Source organism: Pectinophora gossypiella, chromosome 2 (assembly GCF_024362695.1).
Source record: "Pectinophora gossypiella chromosome 2, ilPecGoss1.1, whole genome shotgun sequence".
In the NCBI taxonomy this organism is placed as follows: domain Eukaryota; kingdom Metazoa; phylum Arthropoda; class Insecta; order Lepidoptera; family Gelechiidae; genus Pectinophora; species Pectinophora gossypiella.
In genome coordinates, this window is record NC_065405.1 from 8,891,099 (window position 1) to 8,918,400 (window position 27,302).

General features: G+C 36.6%; 3 protein-coding genes across 10 annotated transcripts; 1 reads left to right on the plus strand and 2 right to left on the minus strand.

The window, feature by feature from the left end:
* The first annotated feature begins 431 nt into the window (after positions 1-431).
* LOC126377820 (casein kinase II subunit alpha) lies at positions 432-4,228 on the plus strand. Of its 4 annotated transcripts, none has more exons than XM_050025740.1 (7): positions 432-538; positions 1,016-1,299; positions 1,529-1,716; positions 1,925-2,117; positions 2,514-2,743; positions 2,848-2,996; positions 3,082-4,228. In XM_050025740.1, exons 2-7 carry the CDS (start codon positions 1,093-1,095, stop codon positions 3,168-3,170), a joined length of 1,056 nt encoding a protein of 351 aa, XP_049881697.1. In that variant the 5' UTR covers positions 432-538; positions 1,016-1,092; the 3' UTR covers positions 3,171-4,228. The 4 variants fall into 4 exon arrangements, with proteins under 4 accessions (XP_049881697.1, XP_049881686.1, XP_049881706.1 ...); XM_050025729.1 differs by having other exon boundaries at positions 446-643; XM_050025749.1 differs by having other exon boundaries at positions 448-569.
* Positions 4,229-7,557: 3,329 nt separating this feature from the next.
* Positions 7,558-14,755, minus strand: LOC126377816 (cytoplasmic tRNA 2-thiolation protein 2). Of its 2 annotated transcripts, XM_050025703.1 has the most exons (5): positions 14,730-14,755; positions 8,699-9,016; positions 8,257-8,618; positions 7,910-8,182; positions 7,558-7,829 (listed from the first exon to the last, which is right to left on the minus strand). In XM_050025703.1, the coding sequence occupies exons 2-5, from the start codon at positions 8,961-8,963 to the stop codon at positions 7,572-7,574; spliced, it is 1,158 nt and encodes a 385-aa protein (XP_049881660.1). In that variant the 5' UTR covers positions 8,964-9,016; positions 14,730-14,755; the 3' UTR covers positions 7,558-7,571. The 2 variants fall into 2 exon arrangements, with proteins under 2 accessions (XP_049881660.1, XP_049881650.1); XM_050025693.1 differs by lacking the exon at positions 14,730-14,755 and having other exon boundaries at positions 8,699-9,021.
* Positions 14,756-16,881: 2,126 nt separating this feature from the next.
* On the minus strand, positions 16,882-19,583 carry LOC126377835 (probable elongation factor 1-delta). 4 transcript variants are annotated; one of them, XM_050025794.1, is made up of 7 exons: positions 19,426-19,583; positions 19,015-19,104; positions 18,739-18,828; positions 18,219-18,404; positions 17,866-18,022; positions 17,050-17,291; positions 16,882-16,968 (listed from the first exon to the last, which is right to left on the minus strand). In XM_050025794.1, the coding sequence occupies exons 2-7, from the start codon at positions 19,099-19,101 to the stop codon at positions 16,930-16,932; spliced, it is 801 nt and encodes a 266-aa protein (XP_049881751.1). In that variant the 5' UTR covers positions 19,102-19,104; positions 19,426-19,583; the 3' UTR covers positions 16,882-16,929. The 4 variants fall into 4 exon arrangements, with proteins under 4 accessions (XP_049881751.1, XP_049881761.1, XP_049881770.1 ...); XM_050025804.1 differs by having other exon boundaries at positions 19,422-19,571; XM_050025813.1 differs by lacking the exon at positions 18,739-18,828.
* Between the last annotated feature and the right edge of the window lie 7,719 nt (positions 19,584-27,302).

Genomic DNA, 27,302 nt, shown 5'->3' on the forward strand with positions numbered 1-27,302 from the left:
TATGCCTTATTCTATGGTATAGTGTCATTGAATATTTGTCTAAATATCACCATTTTATGTAAGGGCACTTTTTAGTATCTTTACCGTAAAAAAATTAAATTCTATATGAAACCGTAATGAAATGAAACGGCGTAAAACCAAAGCGTAAAACTAAATAGGCATAGAGTAATATTTGTTTTTTCTTATCATCGATTAATAAATTAAATCGATTCCGATTGACGAAAAAAAATGTTATCGATGTAGTTTATTTATTTTAAAGTTGACGAGCACTCTTTTAATATTTATCAAATAAACTTGAATGACGAAATAAAATATTATTTCTAGTGTACGTGAATTAAAATTAATAATTTTTTACTAATCGACTTAATTCAAAATCGAAAGATTAATATCGATTTAAACTGCTCGAATACGTAAGTTACAAAATGGTGTAGTGCATGTGTGGTGTATAGTATAGTGGCGGGAGGAAGAGTAAAAAAGTAGATGGGTGGGCGTCCATCTTGAATTTTACTGAATTTGAGCCGGTTTACTTGTGATAAAGGTGGAGTTTGTGGCTCAAAAACCACGATTTGGTGAATTTTTATGAAGCTTTTTGTGCTGAAAGTATTCATCATATAAAATAGGAATAAATACAGTAATGTGTTAGGTACGAATATCCTACTGCTACCATTCGATCATTTGACGAGTAATGGCGTGCGTTTTTCTTCTGGAGACACTTTCAAATTTTAATTCGTGTCGTCAGACTCTATGAATAGGTTACAGTGAAGCACAGTTGTGTTAACGTGATTATATAGTGAAACATGTTCTAAGTAAAAATGCTTGTTACGTGGGTTAGATAGTATCTCAAAATTATAGTGAGCTGGATGTCGTTTTTAGGTTATACATCACAATCCTAATTGAAGTGACTCGTAATCAACTGCTTATGATTCAAAGTGCTAAATTATTAGAAAAAATATTATTTGCAATCATTACGTTTGTATAAATGTGTAAGTGACAATATATTTATTTTTATTCACAGTATCATTACTTAAGACATATGCGATTTCCGGAAAGAGTATCGCCAATAATACCGTAAATTGGAAGACTTATAGAACGATGGCAGTACCTAGTAGAGCTCGGGTATATGCCGATGTCAACTCACAGAAGCCAAGAGAGTACTGGGATTATGAAAGCTATGTAGTTGATTGGAGCAATCAAGAAGATTACCAGTTGGTTCGAAAACTTGGACGTGGAAAGTACAGTGAAGTATTTGAGGCAATAAATATCACAAATAACGAGAAATGTGTAGTTAAAATATTGAAGGTGAGTCATGTTTTAAGTGTCTGTTGCATTGTTTTCACTTTAACTAGTGCACATTAGATATTTATGTCAAAGTAATGCTTAATATAATAAATATGTTTATCTGAACTTACACTTCTATTAATATAACAATATCTTATGCTGTCTGTAGGTATACATTAGTTTGTTTCTTTTGTATCTATCTTGATTAGAGTGCTCTTAAATATTTAACTCATGTGTGTATACATTTCAGCCTGTCAAAAAGAAGAAGATTAAAAGAGAAATAAAAATATTAGAAAACTTAAGAGGAGGCACAAATATAATTACTTTACAAGCTGTAGTCAAAGATCCGGTCTCACGCACTCCAGCTCTTATTTTTGAACATGTGAACAACACCGATTTTAAGCAACTGTATCAAACTCTTTCAGATTATGATATAAGGTATGATGCAATTTTATAATTTTACAGTCCTGTAATTAAATTAATAATTTTACTGCCACCATTAGAAAAGAGAAGTAAATAATATTGAGGTTGAGTTATGTTAATTAAAATTATTTGAGCAATAACATTTAAGTGTACACATATAATAAGTAATTGAGATATTTGGAATATAAATTAGGTTATGTAATTACATTAATATTGTTTTCAGGTATTACTTGTATGAACTTCTGAAGGCTTTAGACTATTGCCACAGTATGGGCATCATGCACAGAGATGTCAAGCCTCACAATGTGATGATTGATCATGATAACAGAAAGCTGCGTCTCATTGACTGGGGGTTAGCTGAGTTCTACCACCCAGGACAAGAATACAATGTTCGGGTTGCTTCCAGATATTTCAAGGTAAATAGTAAAAAAGTAGTAAGTGATACTTTTTTTAGGTGTAAGCCCAATGTCAATCCAAAATCCATTGTTTAACTATTGTATCTTAAAAACCAAGTCTTTAATGGCTAATGAGCACAATATCTTATGATAGCACTTAAAATCTCTTAAACATCATTGTATTTATTTTTGATATGTACAACTTGCAATACTACAACAACAATATATAAATAAATAAATACTGAGTTATTGGTCAATTAACTCACTGGGCGCTGCATTGCCTGGGCTTATGAAATCTTACAAATTGATTTCTTAATTTGAAAAATGAATTTTACCTTTAATGATCCTCATTCATTTAACTGTTTGCACATGGTGAAAGTAGTAATTTATTAATTGAAATGAAAAAACTTGTTACAGGGTCCTGAGCTTCTGGTGGATTATCAAATGTATGACTATTCCTTAGACATGTGGTCATTGGGGTGCATGTTGGCATCCATGATTTTCCGTAAGGAGCCATTCTTCCATGGCCACGACAACTATGACCAGCTTGTGCGCATCGCAAAGGTGCTGGGTACAGAGGAGCTATTTGAATATTTGGACAAATATCATATAGAACTGGATCCTCGGTTTAATGATATTCTTGGGAGGTAAGTAATTGAAAATAAGTTAATATAGCTTAGATTAATTAATGTCATATTATGGTTCTTCTCATTTAATTGTGTGATTGATGTGATCTATGAAACCTTCACAGGCATTCCCGTAAACGGTGGGAGCGGTTTGTCCACTCAGAAAATCAGCATTTGGTGTCTCCTGAAGCTTTGGATTTCCTTGACCGCCTATTGCGCTATGATCACTATGAGCGTTACACTGCTCGAGAGGCAATGGATCACCCTTATTTCTGTAAGTGTGCTGCATGTGAATAATGTACACCTTAAAGATGGACATATCAATTAAAATAGGTTAATAATAAAATTTTATTTTCCAGATCCAATTGTAAAGGAGCAGGGCCGAATGGTGTCTGCTAATTCACCAACTCCGAATGCATTGCAAGGACCAATAAATGCTGCTGAATAATTGTTACAAAAGATTCAGTAACATTCTTTATAATGGTAATATGTATTGATTATATACTTGTACAAGATTCCAGAAGACACTGTAAGAAGAACACCAAATGAAGGCCACTGATGGTGTAAATAACTTAGGAAGAAGACAGTGAACCAACATCTTTAAATGTAATTCCAATGTTTGATAAATACAAATATAATTTGGAAAGACAATATAATTTAGTGTTTAATATTAGTAAATCTGGTTTATTCATTGTTTTAAAAGTGTTTTATCTCAGGTGTAAACTGCAAGACAGGTCCATGAAAGTGAACATGTACTCTAACTGTTATTTTGCGAGTATCTAATTATGGATATGAAATTTTCATGGTAAAAACTGAACGTGTTTTTATTTTTACATGAAGTTCAATATTAATTTATTGAGATGAAGAAAAAACCATTCGAGTTTCATTGCACTTGATATTTTGCATTTATTAACCTATGGTATTGATATTGTAATTACTTGTATAATATAATATTGGTAACACCTGCATACCATTTGCAAGTACTGGTTAGCAGCTTATACTATTTAAAATTTTGTATTTATGTAATAGAGGTAAAATGTAGATATGTGTGATATAAATACAAAATTTTAAAATGATTAATTAATCGTTTTCTTTTAATTATATGTTTTATAAAAGAAGACCAGTAACTAATTAATTAGACGATGTCAAAATATTGTTTCTAATTCTATAGTATGTTTAGTAAGTTACGTTAGCTGTCCTTACACATGTTACGTTACATTTTCTTATATATAGCTAAATCAAATCGTAACTTCAGCAAATAGGTGAGCCTCATTGAATTAAATTATAATTTATTTTTAGTGATAACTCCAAGTTATTGCATCAAAATTTTCTTAATAAACAATACTAACTTTGCCTGGAATTATTTGGGGCTTTTAAATTTTAGGAATCATTTTGTCCATCTCATCATTGAAATATTTCAACACTGTCTGAATTTCAGAACAGTGAGAAAAGTATTTGGAATTATTTTCTTAAATTTTGTGTAAATAAACGCCTTTCTGTCAGTTACTCATGGCTTTTGTAGTAAACCCACTTGTTAAAATCCTATGATTATAAATACAGATATTTATACAATGCCTTTCAACAGTTTTACAAATTATGATGGTTTTAATTATAGGTGGTGCCAAGTTAAGAGAGAATGTTAATGTTGTTCTTATGTTTAAAATAGTTCTCGATATTCTTGAACATTCAAGTACATTACACGGTTAGCAGTAACTATTATTAGGGTATCCAATTAACGTTTAATAATTAATGCTGAATTAATGTGATGCAGTAGAAGTGCAACTGACATTCTCCATTAAGTTGACACAGAGTAGATGACCGTATATTATGCTTATTTTAACTACTATGGTTACACAAGAGACTCGTTTATGTATAGCCGCGTAACCACTTAGCGCACAGGCTCGCGCGGCAGCCTCGGTGTCCGGATCGCGAGCGATGGCTCCTGAGGCAGCCGATAGTCGTGTATATGTGAGCCAAAACATAACCGTTCCCACCTAACGCACAGCGCTCACTGAGGCACCTTTGAGCGCGTTAAGTTTACTGACAACATTCTAACTCTGGGCCGAGCCGCGCTCAGTCTAGCCTAGCAAATGCGCGCCCAAGGCAGCCCGAGCCACGTCCACACCAGCCGAGGCTTTTGGCTCGCGAGGCTGCCGCGCGAGCCTGTGCGCTAGGTGGGTACGCGGCTTATAAGCCGCGTACATGTTACTATACTGACTCAACTCAAACATGTCTTTATTTAGTTCGTAATAACTTACTTTAAAGCATCCGATTTTTTCGTACGTCTCATCCGGTTAAAACTACTGCAGCTTCTCAACCTTAATTTTACACACCAATTCACTAATCGCCTAACCAAGAAAGAAATAAACATTTGTGTATGGGTATTTGACAACTAAACAAAGATCCATCGAATTATTTGATAATTATAATTAGGGACTTACCAGGCTACGTTCCTCGAGGCTACGATTTAACGTGATAATTACCTATTTTCTCATTACTCGGGTAGTAATTATTAATCGAATAATACAAAAATATAATAAAAATAGTTGCACACCAAGTCAGAACTCGTCGGGACGTGTGTTTTATAGGTCTTCTAAGGACGTGTACGGATATCAGCATCTGTGGATGCTGATACAGTAGGTATATCAAACCCAAAACCACTACGAAACTACTCTTTCAGGAATTCCTTTTTTTCGTAGAATATTCCACAATTCTGTGTTTGTAATAGCTTAAGCCAGAAGATCTTTAATATTTGCCGTAAGCATTTATTAACAAATACCTTTGCCAAGCAGGCAGTCAGGCTTCTTCGGACCACTCATGTCTAACACCCGTATAATTAGAGGTGAAAATTCGCAGCTTTGTTCTTCGTTATATATCTGACAACTTCCAGACCCGCCTTTGTTGGCAAAATGCTTTATTGATAGTCTCGATATCTGCCTCCATTATGCTACCCAGATAATAAAAGTAGTTTATTGGTTCCACTTCTTGACCCATTATGGGGACTGCATCCCAGGTGTTAAAGCGCCTCACGGCCTTCTCGTCTTGGACGTAATAATGGATACTTCTATCGGTGCCTCTGCGACAAGATCTGAAGTCTTGGCTTGGAGATCTTCATGGGTTTTGACACAGAAAGATCATCCGAGAAGTCGATGTCCTCCCGAGTTCTCATCTGGTAATTAGGGCAGTCCTCTTCGGCAGCCACACGTTGTGACTAGTATTGGGTCCGTCAAATGGCCTCTATGCAGCACTTGACATGCGTATGTATGCCCGAATTGCCCTAATAAGCGAAACCATTTCTTCCGTAATTCCTTTTTTGTGTAGTATGTTCCACATACTGGACTACTAAACGCTTCTTAAACTATACGAACAGCGCAAAGACTTCACCCTGCATTTCGCGGCACGGTTCTAGAATCATACGCAGGAGGCTGATTTGATCCGTACATGACCGACCCGGTAGGAATCCGTCTTGTCCCTATCTGAGTTCCGCGTCAACCGCTTTAGCCATTCTCTTCAGTAGAACTTTGCTCTATACCTTGGAACTTATGTAATTTATGCCTCTCCAGTTGGTGCATTGTGACAAATTCTCTTTCTTTGGTAGTTCTTTTCACTCTTTCCATTGTGTTTGTACCATCTTTTACCCGTGGTCCCACCAACGTGTCCCCTTGGTGGGTCCACGGGTATATTTTTTACCCGTTGTCCTACCGTTTTAAACATTAATCGCCAGTGGGTCTACCGGTAATTTATTTTAACCCTGGACCTACCAACATGTCCCCATGAAAATTAGGTCTTTACTTACAAAATTGACGTTGTGTATGTACTTTGCTTATTAATAATAATAATAAAGTTTATTTAGGTAAAATCTACGAGGTAAACACACCTGGGTAAGGATTCAGATGTGGGTGAATAAGCAAGTACCAACACAGTGGAAAGAGGTGCAAACTTCCCAGGCTAGTATTTAGTGGGGTTTTTGGTATTTTGCTGCACAGTTCTTCAGTTACCCTGTAGACATCCCTCGTATTCTCAACAAAAGCGATGGTCTGCCTGCCCTTTTACATTACTCTTTCTAAATGTGCCAGGTAGGTAAGACCTGGCGATAATCCATACTTGATTTAAATTAAAATTTCGGATTATTAACATAACTGGCGAGGAGTGGGTCTTTATACAGGGTGGCCCAGAGGTTCACGCACAAAATGAAAAATTGGATAGAGGGGCTCATTGGCTACCAGTTTTTTTTTTTCAGGTAGTAGTCCACTTCCTTAGGTATGAAGTAAAATAATTATTCAGAAAGGGATGGCGACAAATTAATGATAATCTGAAGTAAGGTAGAAAATCTTGAAAAGGTACTAAATGGGCCACATCTCCTAAACTGTAAATAATTGCTGAACATTCATGGGGGTGTTTCTTGCAGTCAATGAGCTCCTCTATGTAATTTTGAACGTGAATCTCTGGGCCACCCTTTATAATTATGTATATATAATATACTATACACCTCTGCCTACCACTTCGGGAATACAGGCGTAATATTATATTGTTAAAACAATAAAAAAAATAGTAGTAACTTAATATTGGAAAAAGTTTTAAATGTCTTCTGAGGTAGACTACTGGTTAAGGCCATCAAAAAATTTACAACTATTTCTTTTTTAAATATGCTAGGTAGGTATGCAACATCAGAAATGCATTAAATAATTATAAAAAAAAGTGGCTATGAAAGTATTCACAATAAATATTACCTCAACTTCCTTTAGGCGTAGTTGGGTAAAAGCTTGTGTTCTTTCTGTACAGGTGTAATTTTCATTGTCCTCGCTTATTTGTGTAATAGGTAAGTAATAAAAATATTTATTACCAAAATTCATTTATTTTCGAATAATTTTTGTACATGATTTGGCATTTGAGATATTTCCATTTCTGAGTAGTTCTTACTACAACCATAACATAGGCATGAGTGTATATGTGGAAACAATGACTGATTAACATTGTCTTTAATATCATATAAATGGATCACACTATTGAAATTATCAACATTTTCGGGTCTTCCATTTGATACAGTTCTTGAAAATTTAGTTGCTGAAAGGGCTGTTAACTTAGAGGTTACAACCCCCAATTCATTCTGAAAATAAAAACAGGTTTAGTTTCTTTGGAACTGTTAATCAAAGCATCACTATAATATATCAAATAAAACATTATTACCTCACATATTACACATTTTCCTTGTTTTTTAGAATCTACCTTGATGCCAATTTTATCTGCAGTTTTGCAAATAGTTGATATAGTTGCTGGGAAATTCTCTTGTAGATCTGTTACAAATGTACCAATTACTGATTGCAAACTGTTATCATTCAACAAACTATTATGTTCAGGACTTAAGTTCTTGATTTTGATATATAGTGTTAGTTCCTCTTGACTAATTTCCTTCATTGGTCTTAATACCTTTATATTGTCATCTCTTGCATCATAGAATCCCTGAAATTATGAATGGCAATTATAATTTTATTGATTTAAAAAATGCTTCTAAAGGCCATAGTATTAATACTTACAACTTCATTTTGTATTTGTGATCCTCTACCCAGTGCAAGGTTGGATAATAAATTAATAGCAAGTGTTGTTGTTGTTTCAGCAGTTAAAATATAGTTACAATTTAAATGTTTTGCATATTTGGTAAACAAATGCCGCTTGATTTTCAATAACAGGTCATTTCTCACAGTTGCTGGCATGCTTTTTAAAAATCTTTTGAACTTGTCTGATGTTTCATTGTTTAGTTGTGGAATGTTGTTCAGTGAGGTAGGTTCAGTACCAGATTCAATAAACAGTGAAATGTTAATAATGTGTACATCAAAATTTAACTTTCTACACTGCTCTATAACTTTTACTGCTTGAGAACCGCTAGCATCTTCAGACTCTGTAAACAAAGCATAAGTTGAAATAACAGGCGTATTTTTATGTGAGGTAGGCACTTTAGAGATAAATGCGAGTACTTGCCTTTTACATGCAGGAAGAAAGGAATTATCCTTAACTTTTTATGACTATCCATAGAAATGCCATTATGGATAAAATCTAACAATACAGTAGAGCCAATTCCGCCTGATAAACATACTAAAACATTATCATTCGCTCTTAAAACTTTGTTTTTACCAATACATGCTCGAAATTTATGATTCGTGTTAGTAATAAAACAATTTTCACAATATGAATCTTTTTTCCGTAAGATAACGTTTCCAGGACTACCACACTTTTTGCAGTTCATGTTTAATAAATCAATTAAAACACGTTATTCAATAAATTTGTATCTATTATAACCTACAAACTTTTTTTTTTTTTTTTTTTTTTTTTTTATGGCACTAGTGTTGCTTTGTGCCAATGTCAAGTATTAAAAGATTGGGAAACGAAAAGGAAGGAAATAACATTCGGGAACGGAAATTTACATAAAAATAGGATCAGGTAAATGGGATAAAAAATAAATATGAGAGTCTAATAAAGTATAAATGAATTAAATAAATAGGATGTAGAAGTAGGTATTATATCTGCTATAGTTTAATATCATTTAACAGAAGAAAGGAAAATATAATATCACAAAACAAAATAGGATTTAAAATTAAACAGGAAACTCGAGTGGGAAGAGGAACATTGGCGGAAATGAGGGCATTAAGGAATGATGAACGGTCATATTTAGTGCACACAAAGAAAATGTGGTCCAAGTCCCCAACATCAACACCACATTCACACATGTTACTATCCAGGATGCGCAAGCGACCAAGGTGTGCAGGCGTGCACACATGGCCGAAACGCATCCTGCAAAGCATAGATACTGCCTTCTTAGAACATTTAACCTTAAAAAACCAAGGCTTAGAAGGTATATGAGGTTGTAAATTATGATAGAGTTTGCCCTTCAGACGGCTACTCTCAACCCAAGACTCATGCCAACTCTCTTTGAGATAGGTTTTAGGTAAACTAAGCAAATCATGGAAGTAGTTCCTATAAGGAAACATGTCACCATCCTGCACAGCTTCTTTAGCCAATTGGTCAACTTTCTCGTTGCCCCAGATACCACAGTGGCTGGGTATCCAAACAAAGGTTACAGAAAGGTCACTCAACCTACACTGAAGCAACTTTTCTTTAGTTTGAAATATAATTGGGTAATAAGGCTTCATCTTGAACGGGAATTTTTCTAATGCCTGCAGGGCGCTTTTAGAGTCACAAAAAACAACGACTTTTTTCAATTTTGCAATAAGGATATATTCAAGAGCCTTCAATAAACCAAAACATTCTCCAGTAAAGACTGAGGTTTCAGGAGGGAGTTTAATTTTTTGAATAATGTTGTATTGAGGATGAAAAATGCCTACACCAACACAGCTAGAACTACACTTCGAGGCATCTGTGAAGATATGGTGCCATTCTGGCCAATTCTCACCCACAAATGAATTAAATTTTGTGCACACGCCAACGTCATTTTTATCAAAGTCCAAATAATATCGAATATCAGGTGATATCAGTAAAGATTCGTATTTGATGCTGTATAGAGCAAGGGTAGGGGACCGACACAAGGGAGACTGAAGCGAAAGAAACTTTTTATAACTCATTACTAGACATGGAATAGTTTTATGTCGCCAATAAGGAGAATTGTCAACGAGGTGAACTAAATCAAAGAGTTTAGAATGTAATAAGTGATTTGAAAACTGCATAGATTTAAAGAAAAACCGGTCCGATAAGTATTGCCGTCTTAATCGAAGAGGCGCTTCGACACACTCAACCTGCATTGCATTTACAGGACTAGATCTCATTGCTCCCAATACGATCCTTAAAGCTTTGGACTGAATCTTGTCCAATTTATCCAAACAGTCTTTGTTACCTCCTTCTAAAAGAAAAGTCCCATAATCAAGAACACTGCGAATAATTGCATTGTATAATAATTTCAGATTAAAGGGATGTGCACCCCACCAAACACCCGAGAGACATCTCATAACGTTAAGCATTTTTTCACACTTGAGCACGATGTATTTAAAATAGGCAGCTCCGTTAAGATGACGATCCAACACTACTCCTAAAAATTTTGCATCCTGCTTAATAGGCAGTGAATTGTGGTTAAATTTTACTATAGGTATTAAGTTCGGCCGATCGCGTGATCGGGAAAAAACTACTACAGAACTCTTATCAACAGAAAGACTTAGTCCATTGTTATTTAGCCAGCACTTTAAAAGACTAAGTGAATAAGTCAGCGATTCACAAGCACTATCAATATTTTTATGAACACAGTAAATAAGCAAATCGTCAGCATACTGTAACACGTTAGCACTATTAAGCAAGGATGATTCCAGGTCGTACGCATAAATATTATACAGCAGTGGACTGAGCACGGAACCTTGGGGTAGACCCCTGTAGATAGTGCGACTAACATCAAGTCCATTACTAGATATCAAAGTAACGTGTCTAACAGAAAGCATATTAATGATGAAATTGACTAAGATAATAGGCACATTCAAATTAATCAATTTGTCTTTCAAAACAGGAATAAGTACGTTATCATAAGCTGCCGATATATCTAAAAACGCCGCAACTACAGAATTTTTCGCAGAGAAAGCTAACTGAATATCAGTAATAAAAACACTAACACTATCAATAGTACATAGACTCTTACGGAAACCAAACTGACTACGCGACAATAACTGATTCTTCTCAATATACCATTCCAAACGATTTTTGATAAGATGTTCTGCAACTTTTGCCATTACTGATGAGAGCGCTATCGGCCTATAAGAGGTTGCCTCATCAGAAGGCTTGCCTGGCTTTAATATTGGTATAATATCCTGAGAACGCCATGAAGTTGGTACATTTCCAGAAGTCATTACAGAGTTAATAATATTTAAATAATAATTTAAACCAGAATCACTAAGATGAGAAAGAAATGAATAAGGAATTCCATCCGGCCCAGGTGAAGAATCCTTTACAGTAGAAATCACTCCCTTTAATTCATATAAAGAGAATGGAGAATCCAATGAAAAACAATCCTGCAAAGGTCTAGCAGGTGACGGAGAGGTAGAAAGCAGTTCTTCTTGGGGAACCGTCGGAGGAGCAAGCCTGTCAAGGAAACTATCTGTCAATTGCGGAGACAACATAGAAACTGAAGGAGAATCATTAAACGCTTTCCTGAAACATCTAATGGAACGCCAAACCTCAGAAGGGCATGTTCTTGGGGAAAGAGACGCGCAGAATGCTCTCCAACCTTCTAGTTTTTTATCCCTTAAAATAATCCTTGTTTCCTCAATAGTATTCTTCAAACTGTGTAGATTTTCATCTGACATGTCATCTGCATAAATTCTCTCAACCTCTTTTCTTCTCCGTACAGCATAAGAGCACTCCGAATCCCACCAAGGTGGCATAGGAATTGAATCACGCACAGTTCTCTTAATTGGAAAAGATTGATCTGCAGCTTCAAGAATGCACAGAGCCAAAGCTCTAGAACATTCATTTTCATTGTCAATTGGGTTCTCTGGTAATTGAGATAATTTGTCATCAATAAGCTGTTTAAATCTATTCCAATCTGCATTACTTAAACGGTACTTCAATCGGGGAGTACGCCTCACATTTTTAGCATATCTTACTAAAGTGGAAATTATTAATGGGAAATGGTCACTTCCACAAGTAGACCGAAAAGTAGACCAAGTAAAATTAGATGCTAAGTTAGGCGTACATATGGTTAGATCAACAGCACTTTCTGTCTCGCACAGACGTGTACGTTCGCCAGTGTTTAGAATGCATAAGTTATAGTTATCTAAAATGTCTAGTAATCGCCTACCATTCCACCTGGTCACCGCACAACCCCAAGCTATATGGTGGCAGTTGAAATCACCCATAACTAGAAAAGGTCTACGAAGAGAAGAAAAAAGGCTTTCTATCTCCTGAAACGCATGCGCATTTGGATGAGGAACATAAACAGACACATAAGTAATATTATCAATATTTATTCCAACTGCATCAATCATAGTCAAATTATTATTAAATGAAACTCGAGAAAATTGTATCCCATCCCTAATTAACATGGCAGCACCGCCATAGCTGTCATCTATGTTATACCTGTCACTGTCATAACGTATACAACAATAACCTGAAATTCTGAAAACATGGTCTGGCTTTAACCATGTTTCAGTTAAAGATATTACAGCTGGCTTATATTTATTGATAAGATAAATTAGGTCAGACTTTTTGGGAAGAATGGACCTGCAATTCCATTGAATTATCGTATCCATTGTTGTTTTTTTGAGATAGAGCATTACAAATAACGTCAGCGTTGTACGGTTTTAAGATTTTGTTTTTAAGTAAAATATTGACAAGATTCATAACCATTTCAATGATTTGTTCTTGGTCTTCCGGATGATGAGTATCAGGATTTTTGGCTTGCAGAGCACACCCATTGCTAGGTGATGGAGGTTGAAATTCGCGAATTATAGCATTATGGGCCGCACGATCATATCCCTGAACAGACCGGGGCGGAGCACGAGGCTGTCTGAATACTGTCTTTTTGTATGAAGACGAAGTGGGAGCATTGTTTGAGTGTGGTTGGCTTGACTGGGCATAAGTAAAATGTTGGGGTGAGGTTGCGAGTGCATCTGCATACGATTTCGAGATAGGAGGATGCAGTTTGATGGCCTCATTATATGATATACATGAGTGTGCCATAGTATTCTTAATATCTTTTTGCCTTTTGAATTCAGGGCAGGCCTTGCTTGTGGCAAAGTGAAATCCAGAGCAAGCTACACATGAAGCAGCATCCTCCTCAACAGAACAGAATTGACCTAAATGATTTTGAGCACATTTATAGCACCTAGGTTTGGATTTAGAGCGGCACTGATCTTGGGAGTGTCCATAGCGGCAACACACGAAACACTGAATTGTTGGGTATACGTAGATGTCTACGGAAAGAGCATTGTAACACATAAATATTCTTTTAGGAAGTACCTGCCCATCAAATGTAATTACAACTGTTTGGGAGGGTTGCCAAGATGGAGCTCCATTAACAATCACTTTGTGGTTAAGGCGCCTTACCTTTAAGATATTACCACAGCCAATAGGAGTAGAGATATTCTCTTTAACTTCTTCCAAAGACCAGTCTGATGGGACTCCTCTTACAAGGCCCATGCGTGTGACATTAAACGTTGGGATGAAAGCTTTGAATCTATTTAAAGCGAGCTTTTCACTGGACAAGAATGAGTTAGCATCAGTAAAAGTTGAGAACCCTACAACACATTTATTCCGCCCTATGCGTTTAACGCTCCCAGGTACAATGTTTTGAAAATTGTTTTTCTTAAGAAAGTTACCAAATGCAATAGGGTGCAGGATGGTACCACTATCTTCAGCATCAGTTATACGCTGGACATGGAGGATGTATGGAGCAGCATCTGAACGGAGGTACTCTTTCCGTCCAATTTGAGGAGAGGGCTGAGAAGGTGGAGGATTTTGTCCTATTGTCGAAGAATGTTGTTCAGAAACATTGTCTATGTTGGGAATACATGAAGAACTGTTATCAAAGCCTTGATCATGTTTAAGTGGTTCAGGAGGCGGCATCAAGTGTGATTCGTCGAGATCGTTGCAAGAACAAGAAGAATTATCGCACTCTCCGTGTTGTTTCTTTCGTCGTACGCGCTTATTACACCCTTTACAAGTTTTTTTAGAGGCACGGACCCTCTTGCGGCCTGGATCTATCGACCCATCCGTTTCCATTCCTGAGCCGTCAAAACCATCGTCCACCGAAATAGTTACATTGCAAGCAACAGCCGGGGGACTCAAGCCTTCGCTTGAATCCCCCGCCAAAATGTCGTCAGGGGGTTTGTTCATAAGAACATGAAAATGAGTTAAAAACTTACCAAATGGCTGATATAGATATATATACACTAATAATACAACTTATAATACACTAATTATACTACAATACACTTATCTGATCCAAAAAATAATTAAATTTTCAAAAAGCAAGAAGAAACACATCCGACGTACTCGAAGTTTCCCGCCCTTTTTCAACCTACAAACTTTAGAATATCTCATTGATGATTTTTTTTTTTTTTTTGTTTTGGTTTTCCCCGAAGGGTAAGGCAAAGGGAACTATGCCCATACAGCCATGTCTGACGTATTTTTTTTCTTGATGGTTAATGAAATGATGAAAGGTGATGATGATGAAACCTAAGCCCCCACCCTCGGAGTAGACTCCTACTCCGAACCCCAAACGAATTAACTCAAAAGTCCGCATAAACTTTTGAGTTATGAAGCGGCTTCCCAGCACGAAGCGAAAATAGGCAGATACACTTTGTTCATTGAATACTCCAATATAATAACACTCGCGAATGTCTTCCGACTAACTTAATGCGATCATTAACCACAAAACACCACTTCGTATTAATTATTTAGATTACTCAACGAAGAAAGCAACTGTCCCGTTCCCGTTTCCCGCCGAAAAGCCTCTCATTGATGAACTACAAAATCAGTCAAACGTCAAACCAACTGACATTTTTGTTTTCATTCGTGTGCGTCAAGCTAGCGGCCTCAAAAAAAAATGGGCACGAAAAAATAATTTGACCATACCAAAAAATAGTACTCTTATTGAAAAAAATAGTACCTGTTGTAAAAAAATTAGTACCATCACGGTTCTGGATTTATAGCCATGTTTTATTGCACTTGCTAGCTTGACGGTGAGCGAAATTTGGCGAGAGTTAACGACAAGGTCTTTCGCTTTGATTTAAACGCCAAAAAATAGTATCGAAATAGTACTCACCCCCTGCAAAATACCGAAAGTAGTACTTCAACGGTTCCAAAGTTATAAAGGTAGTTCTTTGATCCCGCTAGCTTGACGTTTTGAAAATACCTATTATCTGGGGAATGCTTGCATACTTCAGTTTGTAACTAATGTCAATAAACTCGTATGAAATAGTACTCCCTACCATCATAATTTGGACCTGATTCTCTTTGTAGAAATATGTCAAAAAGTCATTTTAACCTATGTCATACATTTATCAAGACAAGTACAGTCGCGAACAAAATTATTACACATGGTCAAGAATGTTGTCAGATTTCAGTATTTTTCCCCATTTTTGGGTAAAAATTGGTGACGTGCCAGGGTTGTTAGATGAAAGTAATATCATTGTTGAAACTCTTTGAGTTATTCTACAAATACTGCAAATTGTTTATTAACAAACACTTCGATCCGTAACAAATTCAACATGAAGGTATAAATTATAAAATAAAACAGCAGATTAAAAATGTATTATGATGTATTAAAATCACAGATTGTTTTCGATAAGAACTAGACCCATGCAGCCATTTTCTATTAAAATTAGTGCATATGGGTGTATGCAATAGGAATTTTTTGTAATAGCAGCACTGAAGTGCAAAGAAATGGTAGGGTAGACCTCCAAAATGGCAATACTTACGAATAAATTGTGATGTTATGTAATTGTCTACGTGACTGTATCAACAACAAATGTATGGCATAGGTTATGATGATTTTTTAACATTTCTACAAAGAGAATCGGATCAAAATTATGATGGTAGGGAGTACTATTTCATACGAGTTTATTGACATTAGTTACATACTGAAGTATGCAAGCGTTCCCCAGATAATAGGTATTTTCAAAACGTCAAGCTAGCGGGATCAAAGAACTGCCTTTATAACTTTGGAACCGTTGAAGTACTACTTTCGGTATTTTGCAGGGGGTGAGTACTATTTCGGTACTATTTTTTGGCGTTTAAATCAAAGCGAAAGACCTTGTCGTTAACTCTCGCCAAATTTCGCTCACCGTCAAGCTAGCAAGTGCAATAAAACATGGCTATAAATCCAGAACCGTGATGGTACTAATTTTTTTACAACAGGTACTATTTTTTTCAATAAGAGTACTATTTTTTGGTATGGTCAAATTATTTTTTCGTGCCCATTTTTTTTTGAGGCCGCTAGCTTGACGCACACTTTCATTCGCCCATTTGGGGGTCAGGCAAAGATCATAAGATCGTGCAGCCAAATCGTGTTCAAAATATTTTTTTTCGTTATCCTAATTTATAACGACAATTACTAATTTTTCGATTATTGAAAATTCAGCCAGGGACTGAAACTTCGTATTTCCGTTTCGTGGTAGTTTGTGATTTAAATAAATTCATAAGGAAAATATAAATAAAATAAAACACAATTATGTTACGAAAAATATTGAATTATTTAACGGAGTTTTAGCTTTTTGTTAAACTTTGTTGAAAGCAGCGATGTCGACGCTTTGAACCTGAAAAAATAAGAACATATTAAAAAACATAATCAGAACATTCACAGAGTTCATAATGTAAATTACGTTTGTTTTCCTTACATAATCTTCAAATTTCTCAATTTCTTCAGTTAACCAATCCACTGACACCTTGTCGTCCTCAACAACACAAGAAATTTGCAGCTTGTGGATACCATAAGCTAATGGCACGAGTTTCGCAGCACCCCACAGAAGACCATCAGTGGCGATGGTTCTAACTTCTTTCTCCAAAGCTGCCATGTCGGTTTCGTCGTCCCATGGTTTTACATCCAAGATAATATTGGATTTTGCAATGAGCACCGGTTCTGAAAATTTAAGAGATTATTTTGAGTTTTTATTTCGAAAACAATATGAATACAACTGATAAAGTTTAAAAGATTTTAGAGGCAGAAGAGAGGTAACAGTTTGAAATAACATAATGAATGAAGATAGGTATTATATTGTAGTGTAAAAAGCCTGTTATATGTCTTTGATAGATATGATGTTAAAAAATAGATATAATTAATGGAGCTGCTTATTATGCATAGGCATGGCACACCACCCAACCCACAAAGACATCCCAAGACAGGTTAGGTCACATACCTACCTCCAAAACACATTTTTAGGGAATGGGGGTTTCCTCACGATGTTTTCCTTACCCATTGATCACATGATAGTTACTTATGATCCAAACTCAAAACATAGTGCTCAGTTAGTGCTGGATTCAAACCTGAGACCTCACAGTCAGTCAAGAGTTTCCAACTGGGCTACCCCATGGTAGCCAAGAGCCATCTCTTAAGTGTTTTTGCTTGTGAAAAGTTTTTGTGGAAGAAATGCATTTTTAATTTGTTTTTTGAGGAAGAAATTTAACTGTAGGTAAATATAAAAAAAATTACACACTTTTAGCTTTTTTGGCATTGTAAGCAGCTAGGCGTTCCTCTCTTATTCTAGCTGCTTCTGCGGTCTCCTCTTCATCATCAGATCCAAACAAGTCCACTCCATCATCTGAATCCTGAGCCTCTGCTGCTGGCTTCACAGGTGCTGCTGCTGCCTTGGGCTGTTAATGTTGAAACATAACTTTATTAGAGAGCAGTAAATACAAAAAATGTAGAAAGCACAAAATAAACCTTAGGTAGGTAGGTTGTATTTAAAAATTTTAAATCCCTTAAAATTTAATATTTAATACTCCCCGTCCACATGCAAAATGTACGGAAAATATAAGAATACCATAAATAATAAAAATTATTTCATACCTTAGGTGCTTCAGGCTTGTTATCACCCTTGTTCTCTAGGGAATCAACTCGAGCCTGCAGGCTGATGACCAAGTTACGAAGATCATTTATAGCCTTTTTCAGATCACAGTTCTCCTTCTCTAAGCTGATAATTTTGCTGTTTATTTCAGTGTTAGGAACTCCAGCTAATGATGCCACATTATCCATCTGAAAAGTTGTAAATCATTCACCAAGATTACAAAAAAATATCTAGAACTATAAAAGTATAAACTATAAACATGTATAACAAAACATGTGCAATTATCTGCACCTACATTTTACTCCCTTACAAATATATTTTATATAGAATGTGTCTTGTCAATCAAAACAATAATATTTAGTACATATTTCTAGTTTAATATCAGTATGTAAATAAAGGACATTTGTAAGGGCTTCTAGCCAGATAAACTAATAAGCACATCAAGACAAAAAATCAAAATGCAACTTCACAAGATTAAGATAAATAATTGACATATGTGTGAATCTAAAACAAAGTACTCACACATTCTAGAGAGTTTTTGATGTGCTGTCTCGCTTTTGCCACTTCATTGGCCAAAGACGATTGAGATAACGCTAGTGGAGTAACTCCCCCCTACAACATTATATATGTATCGTGTTTAACAATAATTGATATCAGGCAAGAAGCAACTACACATAAGATAAAAATATGTGGAGTCTAGCATATATATGGTAAGGTGCACATTCAAAACTAAAGTAATTGAGTCACAAAATGTACTATGTATAATTCATAAATATTATAATTTTCTGCTCTACCAACCTTGGATAGAGACTCATAATAATTTTTCTCAGCATCACTGTAGATGGATTTATCCAGCCAAACTTTTTCGTGGACAAGGGCTGCCATTGTCTGGAAAATTGAATTAGTACAAATGAACAGACGGAGTAGTTGTACTTGTAGACAACAGGGAATGTTATTTCGACACTTACTATTATTAGTAGGTAGGTCGTGGTCAACAAGTTATAAGGAAATGTTAAAATTGTATTGAATTGTATAGTATTCAAATCAGTATATTCATGTCAATTATATAAGTTATCTATGTGGATTCGTAGGAATCCTCAAGAGTGGCAAGTATATGATAAACTTTTAAAAGCTTTTGAGGTTATGAATTCGAATTATTTTTAAGAAAATACAAAAAAAATATGTGGTTGAGACATTGAACTTACTTACTTGTGATATTACTGGTAAAATATAGCTTGTAGGGAGAAGCACCAACCCACAAATTGGGAATAACAAAAAATAAAACTTGTTGAATAATCAGAACGACCGCACTTTCGACGGTTTCCGTACAAGAGAGAGAGAGACGGAGATCACTCGACGAATTCGTGTTCGTTGACAGAACCACGACAGCACAATTCTTATTGCTTTTTTTTTTTTTTTTGTTTTGGTTTTCCCCGAAGGGTAAGGCAAAGGGAACTATGCCCATACAGCCATGTCTGACGTATTTTTTTTCTTGATGATTAATGAAATGATGAAAGGTGATGATGATGAAACCTAAGCCCCCACCCTCGGAGTAGACTCCTACTCCGAACCCCAAACGAATTAACTCAAAAGTCCGCATAAACTTTTGAGTTATGAAGCGGCTTCCCGACACGAAGCGAAAATAGGCAGATATACTTTGTTCATTGAATACTCCAATATAATAACACTCGCGAATGTCTTCCGACTAACTTAATGCGATCATTAACCACAAAACACCACTTCGTATTAATTATTTAGATTACTCAACGAAGAAAGCAACTGTCCCGTTCCCGTTTCCCGCCGAAAAGCCACAATTCTTATTGCTAGCGTAAAAAAATAAATAGCTTTATGATTTTTTTCAAATATTTGTACATTTCAAAAAAAAAAGAACACTTCATAGTAAGGTCTAAAGAGAATCGCTAATCATTACCTATGTTTTAAAATCATTAATAGCTCTTTCATATTTACCAGTGAGTGGCCAGTCAGGAGCAAATCCGTTTTCATTATACCTACACCTATAGGTATACTTTTTATATTATGTATTAAAATCTGAAACATCTTGATGTGTGGTGCAAAATATAAATACTCCTTTAATAATATATTAAACATCAATGAAATATTTAATGTATCACATAAAAAAATATATTTTTATTTTAGATTTACCTTTTCAATTAACACACTTAAGAAAAAGGAATTTATCAATTTGACCCGTATATATTTTCTAAGTCCATGTAATATTGTTGGAATTGAATAATAATATTTGTAGTGTACCAGGGTGTTAGTGATATCGTAACGAATACTGAGGGGGTTGAATCAGACCATGACTCTGTAGTTGATTTCAAGTGGAATTTTCCGTCGCTAAATATATATATATATATTTGTCTGTATTAATTACTTACATTCAATTCTATACTTTTGCCATGGAAAATTCCATTAGATATTAACACAGAATAATGAGCTGAATCATCCCCCTCAGTATTTGTTACGATGTCACTTACACCTTGTACAAGTCATACAATTAGATAGGGTGTTAGTGACATCGTAACAATATAAAAATAATAATAGAAAAAAAATAGTAAATCTTCTCGCAAAAAGCCAAACAATCTCTCTAGATGGCGCTGTACATATTTTTCTTCGTTTCCTTAGTTAAGTACCTTCTAATTTCATGGATAACAGGCGTAAGCATCATTTATCTTTGGATTTGGGTATAAATGACGACTTTTTATTACACCCAGATACCATTTACATCTTCAAATAAAGAGAAGCAATATAGGTAGCAAGGTAATTCTATAACTAAAACTTCTCTTCTTCTTCTTTTTTTTTCTTCGTCTGGGTATTTTAATGTGATCCAAATATCAAGCAACAATTATTTTTATATATATATTATGCTTTTGCCATTACAGTGTATTTTGGAATAATTATGTACCCGAGTAATGAGAAAATAGGTAATTATCATGTTAAAGCTGTACAATACATCTAAATATTTCTTGTAAACAGAGTGTTAGTGACATCGTAATGAAAACTTTAAGGAATGATTCAGACCATGATTATGATTTGATATCAAGTGGATTTTCCTGTCGGAAAATTTATGAAATTTTTTGCGGTTTTAATTTTTTTTCCGTTCCATGCTTCTGCGATGAAAAATGCCACTTGATAATAACTCAGAATCATGGTCTGACTTATCCCCCTCAGTATTCGGTACGATGTCACTAACACCCTGTATATACGTAGTTCTTATATAATACTATAATTTATAGTACTATAACAGTAGATAGGTATACTTACTAGTTTAGTTACCAGGTTATTTTAATAAATTACTATCTATATGACGTGGAGTAATATTATTGACAATACTACAGATACAAGTTAACGTTAATTTACAGTGTTTCGTAAAATGGTACCACATCTACCCATATCCATAATGTGTTACACACCTGTTAGTGAGGCTTTCACCGGTCATTTAAACATTTCTGGGAAGTTAACTAAGTGGCCGCGCTTCTCTCGCCGCGTACAATGTCCAAGATTCGTATTAAGATTGTCTGTAATTGAAGTAGTGACGCTGCATGGATCTACTCACATTCCTAGGAAGTAACATAAACTACAAAATTTTTATTGCCGCCGCTTTACATAACGTCTCGGAATTTACGAAACCTAGCTGTGCTGGACTCAGTGACATGCAAATTTCGCACATAAATAAAGTATAATAAGGTAAAATAAAATAAGTACTTTATTTTTTATGTTGTCGTTAGGAAATCTTGCTGTGTGATCCTATGTTTGCTTGGAAGAAATCGCTTAAAGCGATTAAAGAGGTAATGATAAAGTTCTTTTACCTCTGTAATCATGCTTTTTTTTTGACGTGACTTATTGTAGATTTGCCGCAGATGGCATTAACTACTTGGCCGGAGCTGTAATCATGCCCTTCTTAAGTCACTGATGGGAAAAGATTATACCTAATATCAAATATATATAGTCAGAATCAGTTAACTATTTTTTGTGAATGTATAACATAAATAAAATTAATATCGCATTGTGTTATGAAAATGTTTGTATTATTACATAAAATCATGCTTCTATATTTTATCAGGCAGTATTGTCTGCTGGCCATAAGAAAACGATTTGTGCTTTTTGGAAATGTGGGGAAATGTACACTGATATGTTAGCAGTACAATAGCGGACAGATTGTCAATACAAAGAGTGGTCACAAGTAATCTTTAGTTACTGTCGCTCTACTTAGTAGGAATTGCGGGGAAGGGTGTAACGATATTTTTCAAGTATGTTCAAGTTACAGAGCTTGACCGGACCTGTCAAATCTTCAGATTAGGTAAGCGGACCCTGTGAAAAAGAGATAATGCTAGGGAGATGATGATGATGTTCAAGTTACACAGCAAGGGAGCAAGCTACAGAGGGTGCAAAAGATCGCAAGGAGCGGAAATCTGTTATTCGAGTCCTACTTCCCAACAGGGGATCAAAGGATTAGAAGAAAAAGATGTTCAAGTTACAAGTTACAAATCTTCAGGTTAGGTTAGCGGACCTTGTGAAAACGGGATAACGCTAGGGAGATGATGTTGATATTCAAGTTACAACCGTATTTCCACGATAAGTCTTCTTGTGAAAGCATTCGCTGTTGCTAATGCCAGAACAGTAAAGGACGCCCACATTACACACGGTGGTCCATTTTGTCAGAGGACTGGGACAAGCCTAACTCTAACAAAAACATAATCTAGAAGTCTATTTCATAGCCTATCTCGAATGAGAAAGAACCTCACATAGGTACTACTAAATAGAGAATGTAGAACAAAGAACAATACCTAATTATTTAATATTTTAAACTAGATGACCCGGTGAACTTCCTATCCTCTTTTTCCATATTTTCTCATCGGTTAAACCTTCCCAGGACCATAGTCCTATCGTATGTACATACATAGTGTTTGTCATACATAACAAACATTTAAAAATCATTATCAGCCAAATAAAAGTTTTGTTTTTCATAGAAATTCAAAGGAGAAGAAGGATATAATAAATTAATAATTTAAATAATTATGATTATTATTATTTATCTTTGTACTTTCTTGCCATGGAGTCATGGAGAGCACTGGATTTTTATTCTTTTTGACGTGACTTCTTGTAGTTTTTCCTCAGACGTCATTAACTACTTGGCCGGATGACACAACACAAGTGACACCCGGCACTAATGTGACGAATATTTAAAAAATGAAAATATAATAAGTAATGTAACGCCTTACAAAAGCTCTAAGTGATCCTCGCGCTGCGTTGATGTCTTTTGTTTGAACGAAACGCAGCATGCTTTTATAGTAGTATACTAGTAGTAGTATAAAGTAATGAAAGTACATATTATGCTTTCATCATCACTAATTTAAGAGCCACGTTCTTGTCGGTGTAGCATTCTCCATTCTTGTTTATGAAAGATCAATTCCTTCACCTCCTTATAAGACACAACGTTCGCCTTCTCTTTAATCTGTTCCATGTAGGCTCTTCTTGGTCTTCCCCTTCCTCTCTTTCCTACATAAGCTTTACATAGTATAAAACAATCTATTATATGCACACCATCTTATTATAAGAATCTACAGTCACTATATTTATAATTTATCTTTGTATACCAATACTTAAAGTGGCTGGTAGTTGTCTTCTGACGCCTTTACCTACCCAGATAAGATTGTGGACATGATACTATATGTACGTCTGCTATTTTTTAAAACACACTTTAGTGTTTATCAAAAGTATATGGGTATAATATTTGCCTGCACACTAATCACGCCCGATAAAAGAAAATAACCATGCTTAAAAATCTTCGTGACTTAATCAAAAATAGTTATAATAGTTATTTTTCGTATTATAGATTGTCTGACGTCTAAAAGCTATATTCATACTTTGCAAGCATGCTGCGTATTGTTCAAACAAAAGACAGCGCGTGCGTCACTAGAGCTTTTGTAAGGTGCGATAGAAGTTATATTATTATTTTGTTGTTCTTATTTATATTTAAAATATATTTAGATATGTTAAAAAATATTTTATTTCAGCATTTAATATTCACATTTGTCATATTGCAAAAATTAGACTTATTTATTAACAGTAGTAGAGTAGTAGGTATTTTTATGTTTAAGTGTACGATTTGTTTGCTTTATTATTTCGTCCATCACCATGATGTCGCTTGGAAATTGAATAAAAAAACAGCTTGGCTTCCTCGCTGGCGTCGTTGGAGAGGATTATATTGCAGAGAACCTATCGACCACAGTGAGCCGGTAGCGATAAGCGCTGAAGATGGGGAATGTGACGTCTGACCCTCATACGATTGAAGACTAAAGTAAAACGGAGGGGAGGGGGGTGAGGTAAACCTAGCTCAGCCGTAGGTGGGGAGCGGAGAGTTGCGGTTCTATACGTAGTATTATTCTTTGTCACTACCCAGCTATGTAATAAATTGATCACGCCCGGCGGGGTTTTTATCAGGGTAATGAAGTGTTTGTTGTCGCGAGTTAATTCGTCGCCTCTATGGCTAACGTTATCGGGTGGTCAGGGTAGTAAGTCCTTCGAATATTCATTATAATAAGTAATATCAGTATTTTTCATAACTTCAGTTATGTGAAATGGAGAAGAGAGGACGCAATCGGGGTGATCAGAGCCACACGTCACCAGAAGACAACTTGCACTCATACTTAGTATTGAAGCCCTAATATGTGTGCCTCTGCTGTGCGCACACATCATCGGTCTTCATATACGTTCCAATAGAAGAAAATCTGACCTACTTCTTTATTATATTCTTTATCTCGTATTACGTAGTCAACCGCTAGGCAGAAGCACATCCCTAACATAAATATCAAATTAAAGTAGGTATTACGAGTTACTAGCCCATGGAATGGATTTATCTGTCGTAGGTACGTATGTTGTGTTGTATAAGTACCATTTTACACAGCTGCAACAAGTACATTTTATGTGACTCTTAGGCCAAAAAATGGCTCAAAAGGGGTGTAGAGTGCGTGAGAGAGATTAATTTTTGTAACAATTTTTCTTATTATTTTTTAAAAGGGGAAATAACATTTATGTCAATACTTTAAACATAAAAGTAAAACCGTTAATGCAGATGTTTTTCTTTGTCAATGTGTTCTGATATCTTAATATCACGTAATTTCGCTGAGTCGATATCTCGTTACATGAAAGTCCAATAAGGGAAGTTGCGTAAAGTTGGGCAATTCCAGCGACACAGGTCGGAGATTTTGTAACGGCTGCGAGTGCCGGGGACCGGTCGCCGGCCGCGGCCGCGCCCCGGGCGACGCCGCCGGACGACGCCGTCGTCGCCGCCGCCGCACTGCACTCACCGAATGCCTTCTCAATTAAAAATAATAGATCAATACGATAAACTTAAAAGTCGGAGAGAACGTAATATCGAAACTTTCAATCTACTTATTCGCTAAAATTTTATCGGCCACGAAGCCTTCGCTCGCCGAGATCGAATTATGTTTTCCGACAAAGTTCGCCGAGCCACCCTGGGCAACGTCCTCGGGAGAAGGGCCAGCATGCGCGGAAGATAAATTCGTCGTTTTGGTGCGTGCGAGAGGCACGGGGGCGCGGGGCGCGCGGCGGGCGGCGCCGGCGCGCGGAGGCTGCGGCGCGGCGCTCAGAGCACCTGCGCCCGCGCTCCGTAGCGCCGTGCCGTGCCAGTCCCCGCCCGCGCCTCCCGCGCCGCGAGCGCCGCGACGCCGCCACGGTACGTGTGAGCGCGTCGGGGTCGCGCGGCTGCGCGTCCGCCACTGCGCCGCACCGGCCCCGTTGTCGACGCTGCTGCGCCGGCCGCGCCGCCGCCGTGGCCGGTTTTGTAATTTCGCCGGGCGGGCCGTGACGTCACGAGACTAGTTTGACGTGCGTGACGGTCCGCACCGGGACGCCCGCGCCGCCGCCGCCCCCGACCTTAGTTCCGCTGCGATGACGTGCTCGTTTGTTTCCGAGGTTCGCTAGTGATAACGATGATGATAGTGCACCGGCCGAAGAGTGCTCCGAGTGTTGTTGACGGCCGGGTTCACCGAGCCACCATCTGGTTCTTTGTCCATCGAAGTTTCGTATGTTTCCTTTGTTTGTTCCAGTGGACGGAATATTTTCTTATTAATAAATTGTTCGTAAGTGACTAATATGATCTCGAGACTGCAGAAGTAAAAAAAACAAGGCTTTAATTTGTGTCGTCGGTAAGAGTGTGTGCCGTGTATGTGCACGCACACAGGCGCGGGTGCGTGTGCGCACACTGTGTGTACGGGCGCGCCGGGCGGGAGCGGCACGGTGTCACGCACACAGACTCACTCTGCGGCGCAGCCTTTTTGTAATTTTATTTTTCCTCCCGCGGCGAGGCAATGGCGTTCATGCTAGCATGTGGTACTGACAAAGAATCTTAAAGGATATTTCGCTAAATCGTATAGGATTCCGTTTAGGTTCCCATTGTTATTGCTTTATTCAAATATACGTTATTGCAAGAAGTTAGTGGAAAGTTTTCAGACGCAAAGTGCTTTAGCATAATATCATTGAGTAATTTTCCAGTAAGTAAGCATTTCGTAGGGTTCCAATTTGAATAAATGCTTTCATTTTAACATGTTTTTAAGATCTTACGGATGAGTGAGGACTAATTATCTGTCATAAGTTGGTGTAATGTGGGCAGGTACCTATTAGTGGGTTTATATCCCCTCCAACGTGTTATTTGACCTTTTATCCAGCCGTGCGGGGAGTGTAGAGGGTAGATCTCATTTTCGTAATGCAATACCCGTGTTATTGTTGTTCTGACAAGTTTGACAGCCACGTGGGTACAATAGTGTTACCTGTTTGTACCGTTTGGTGGTGTGCCTCAGCAGCAACCGGCGCGGGCGCAGGGCGGCTCCGAACAAGTTCGGGCGCTTCTCGCCCGCTTAATACTCGTTCTGTTCTAACTGGACTTGGATCAGCTGTTGCTGTCCCCCTTGGCGTGGTAAACGAGTCAATCTCTTCGGGCAAAGTCATGTTTAGTAATAGTAGGTACTTATATTGCGAACCTTGTCATTTGCAGATGTTTTTTGACAGAGGCTGTCAACGTCGTTCTATTGCATTCTATTAGG

Coding starts and splice junctions, on each gene's coding strand:
- LOC126377820 (XM_050025718.1), top strand. Junction 1,717..1,924: donor CTTTCAGATTATGATATAAG/GTATGATGCAAT, acceptor TATTGTTTTCAG/GTATTACTTGTATGAACTTC. Junction 2,997..3,081: donor AATGGATCACCCTTATTTCT/GTAAGTGTGCTG, acceptor TTTATTTTCCAG/ATCCAATTGTAAAGGAGCAG.
- LOC126377816 (XM_050025703.1), bottom strand. CDS start 8,963: ATGAACTGCAAAAAGTGTGGTAGTCCTGGAAACGTTATCTTACGGAAA. Junction 8,183..8,256: donor CACAAATACAAAATGAAGTT/GTAAGTATTAAT, acceptor TCATAATTTCAG/GGATTCTATGATGCAAGAGA. Junction 7,830..7,909: donor GAAAATGTGTAATATGTGAG/GTAATAATGTTT, acceptor TTTTATTTTCAG/AATGAATTGGGGGTTGTAAC.
- LOC126377835 (XM_050025794.1), bottom strand. CDS start 19,101: ATGGCAGCCCTTGTCCACGAAAAAGTTTGGCTGGATAAATCCATCTAC. Junction 18,023..18,218: donor ACAAGCCTGAAGCACCTAAG/GTATGAAATAAT, acceptor CAACATTAACAG/CCCAAGGCAGCAGCAGCACC. Junction 16,969..17,049: donor TTGAGAAATTTGAAGATTAT/GTAAGGAAAACA, acceptor TTATTTTTTCAG/GTTCAAAGCGTCGACATCGC.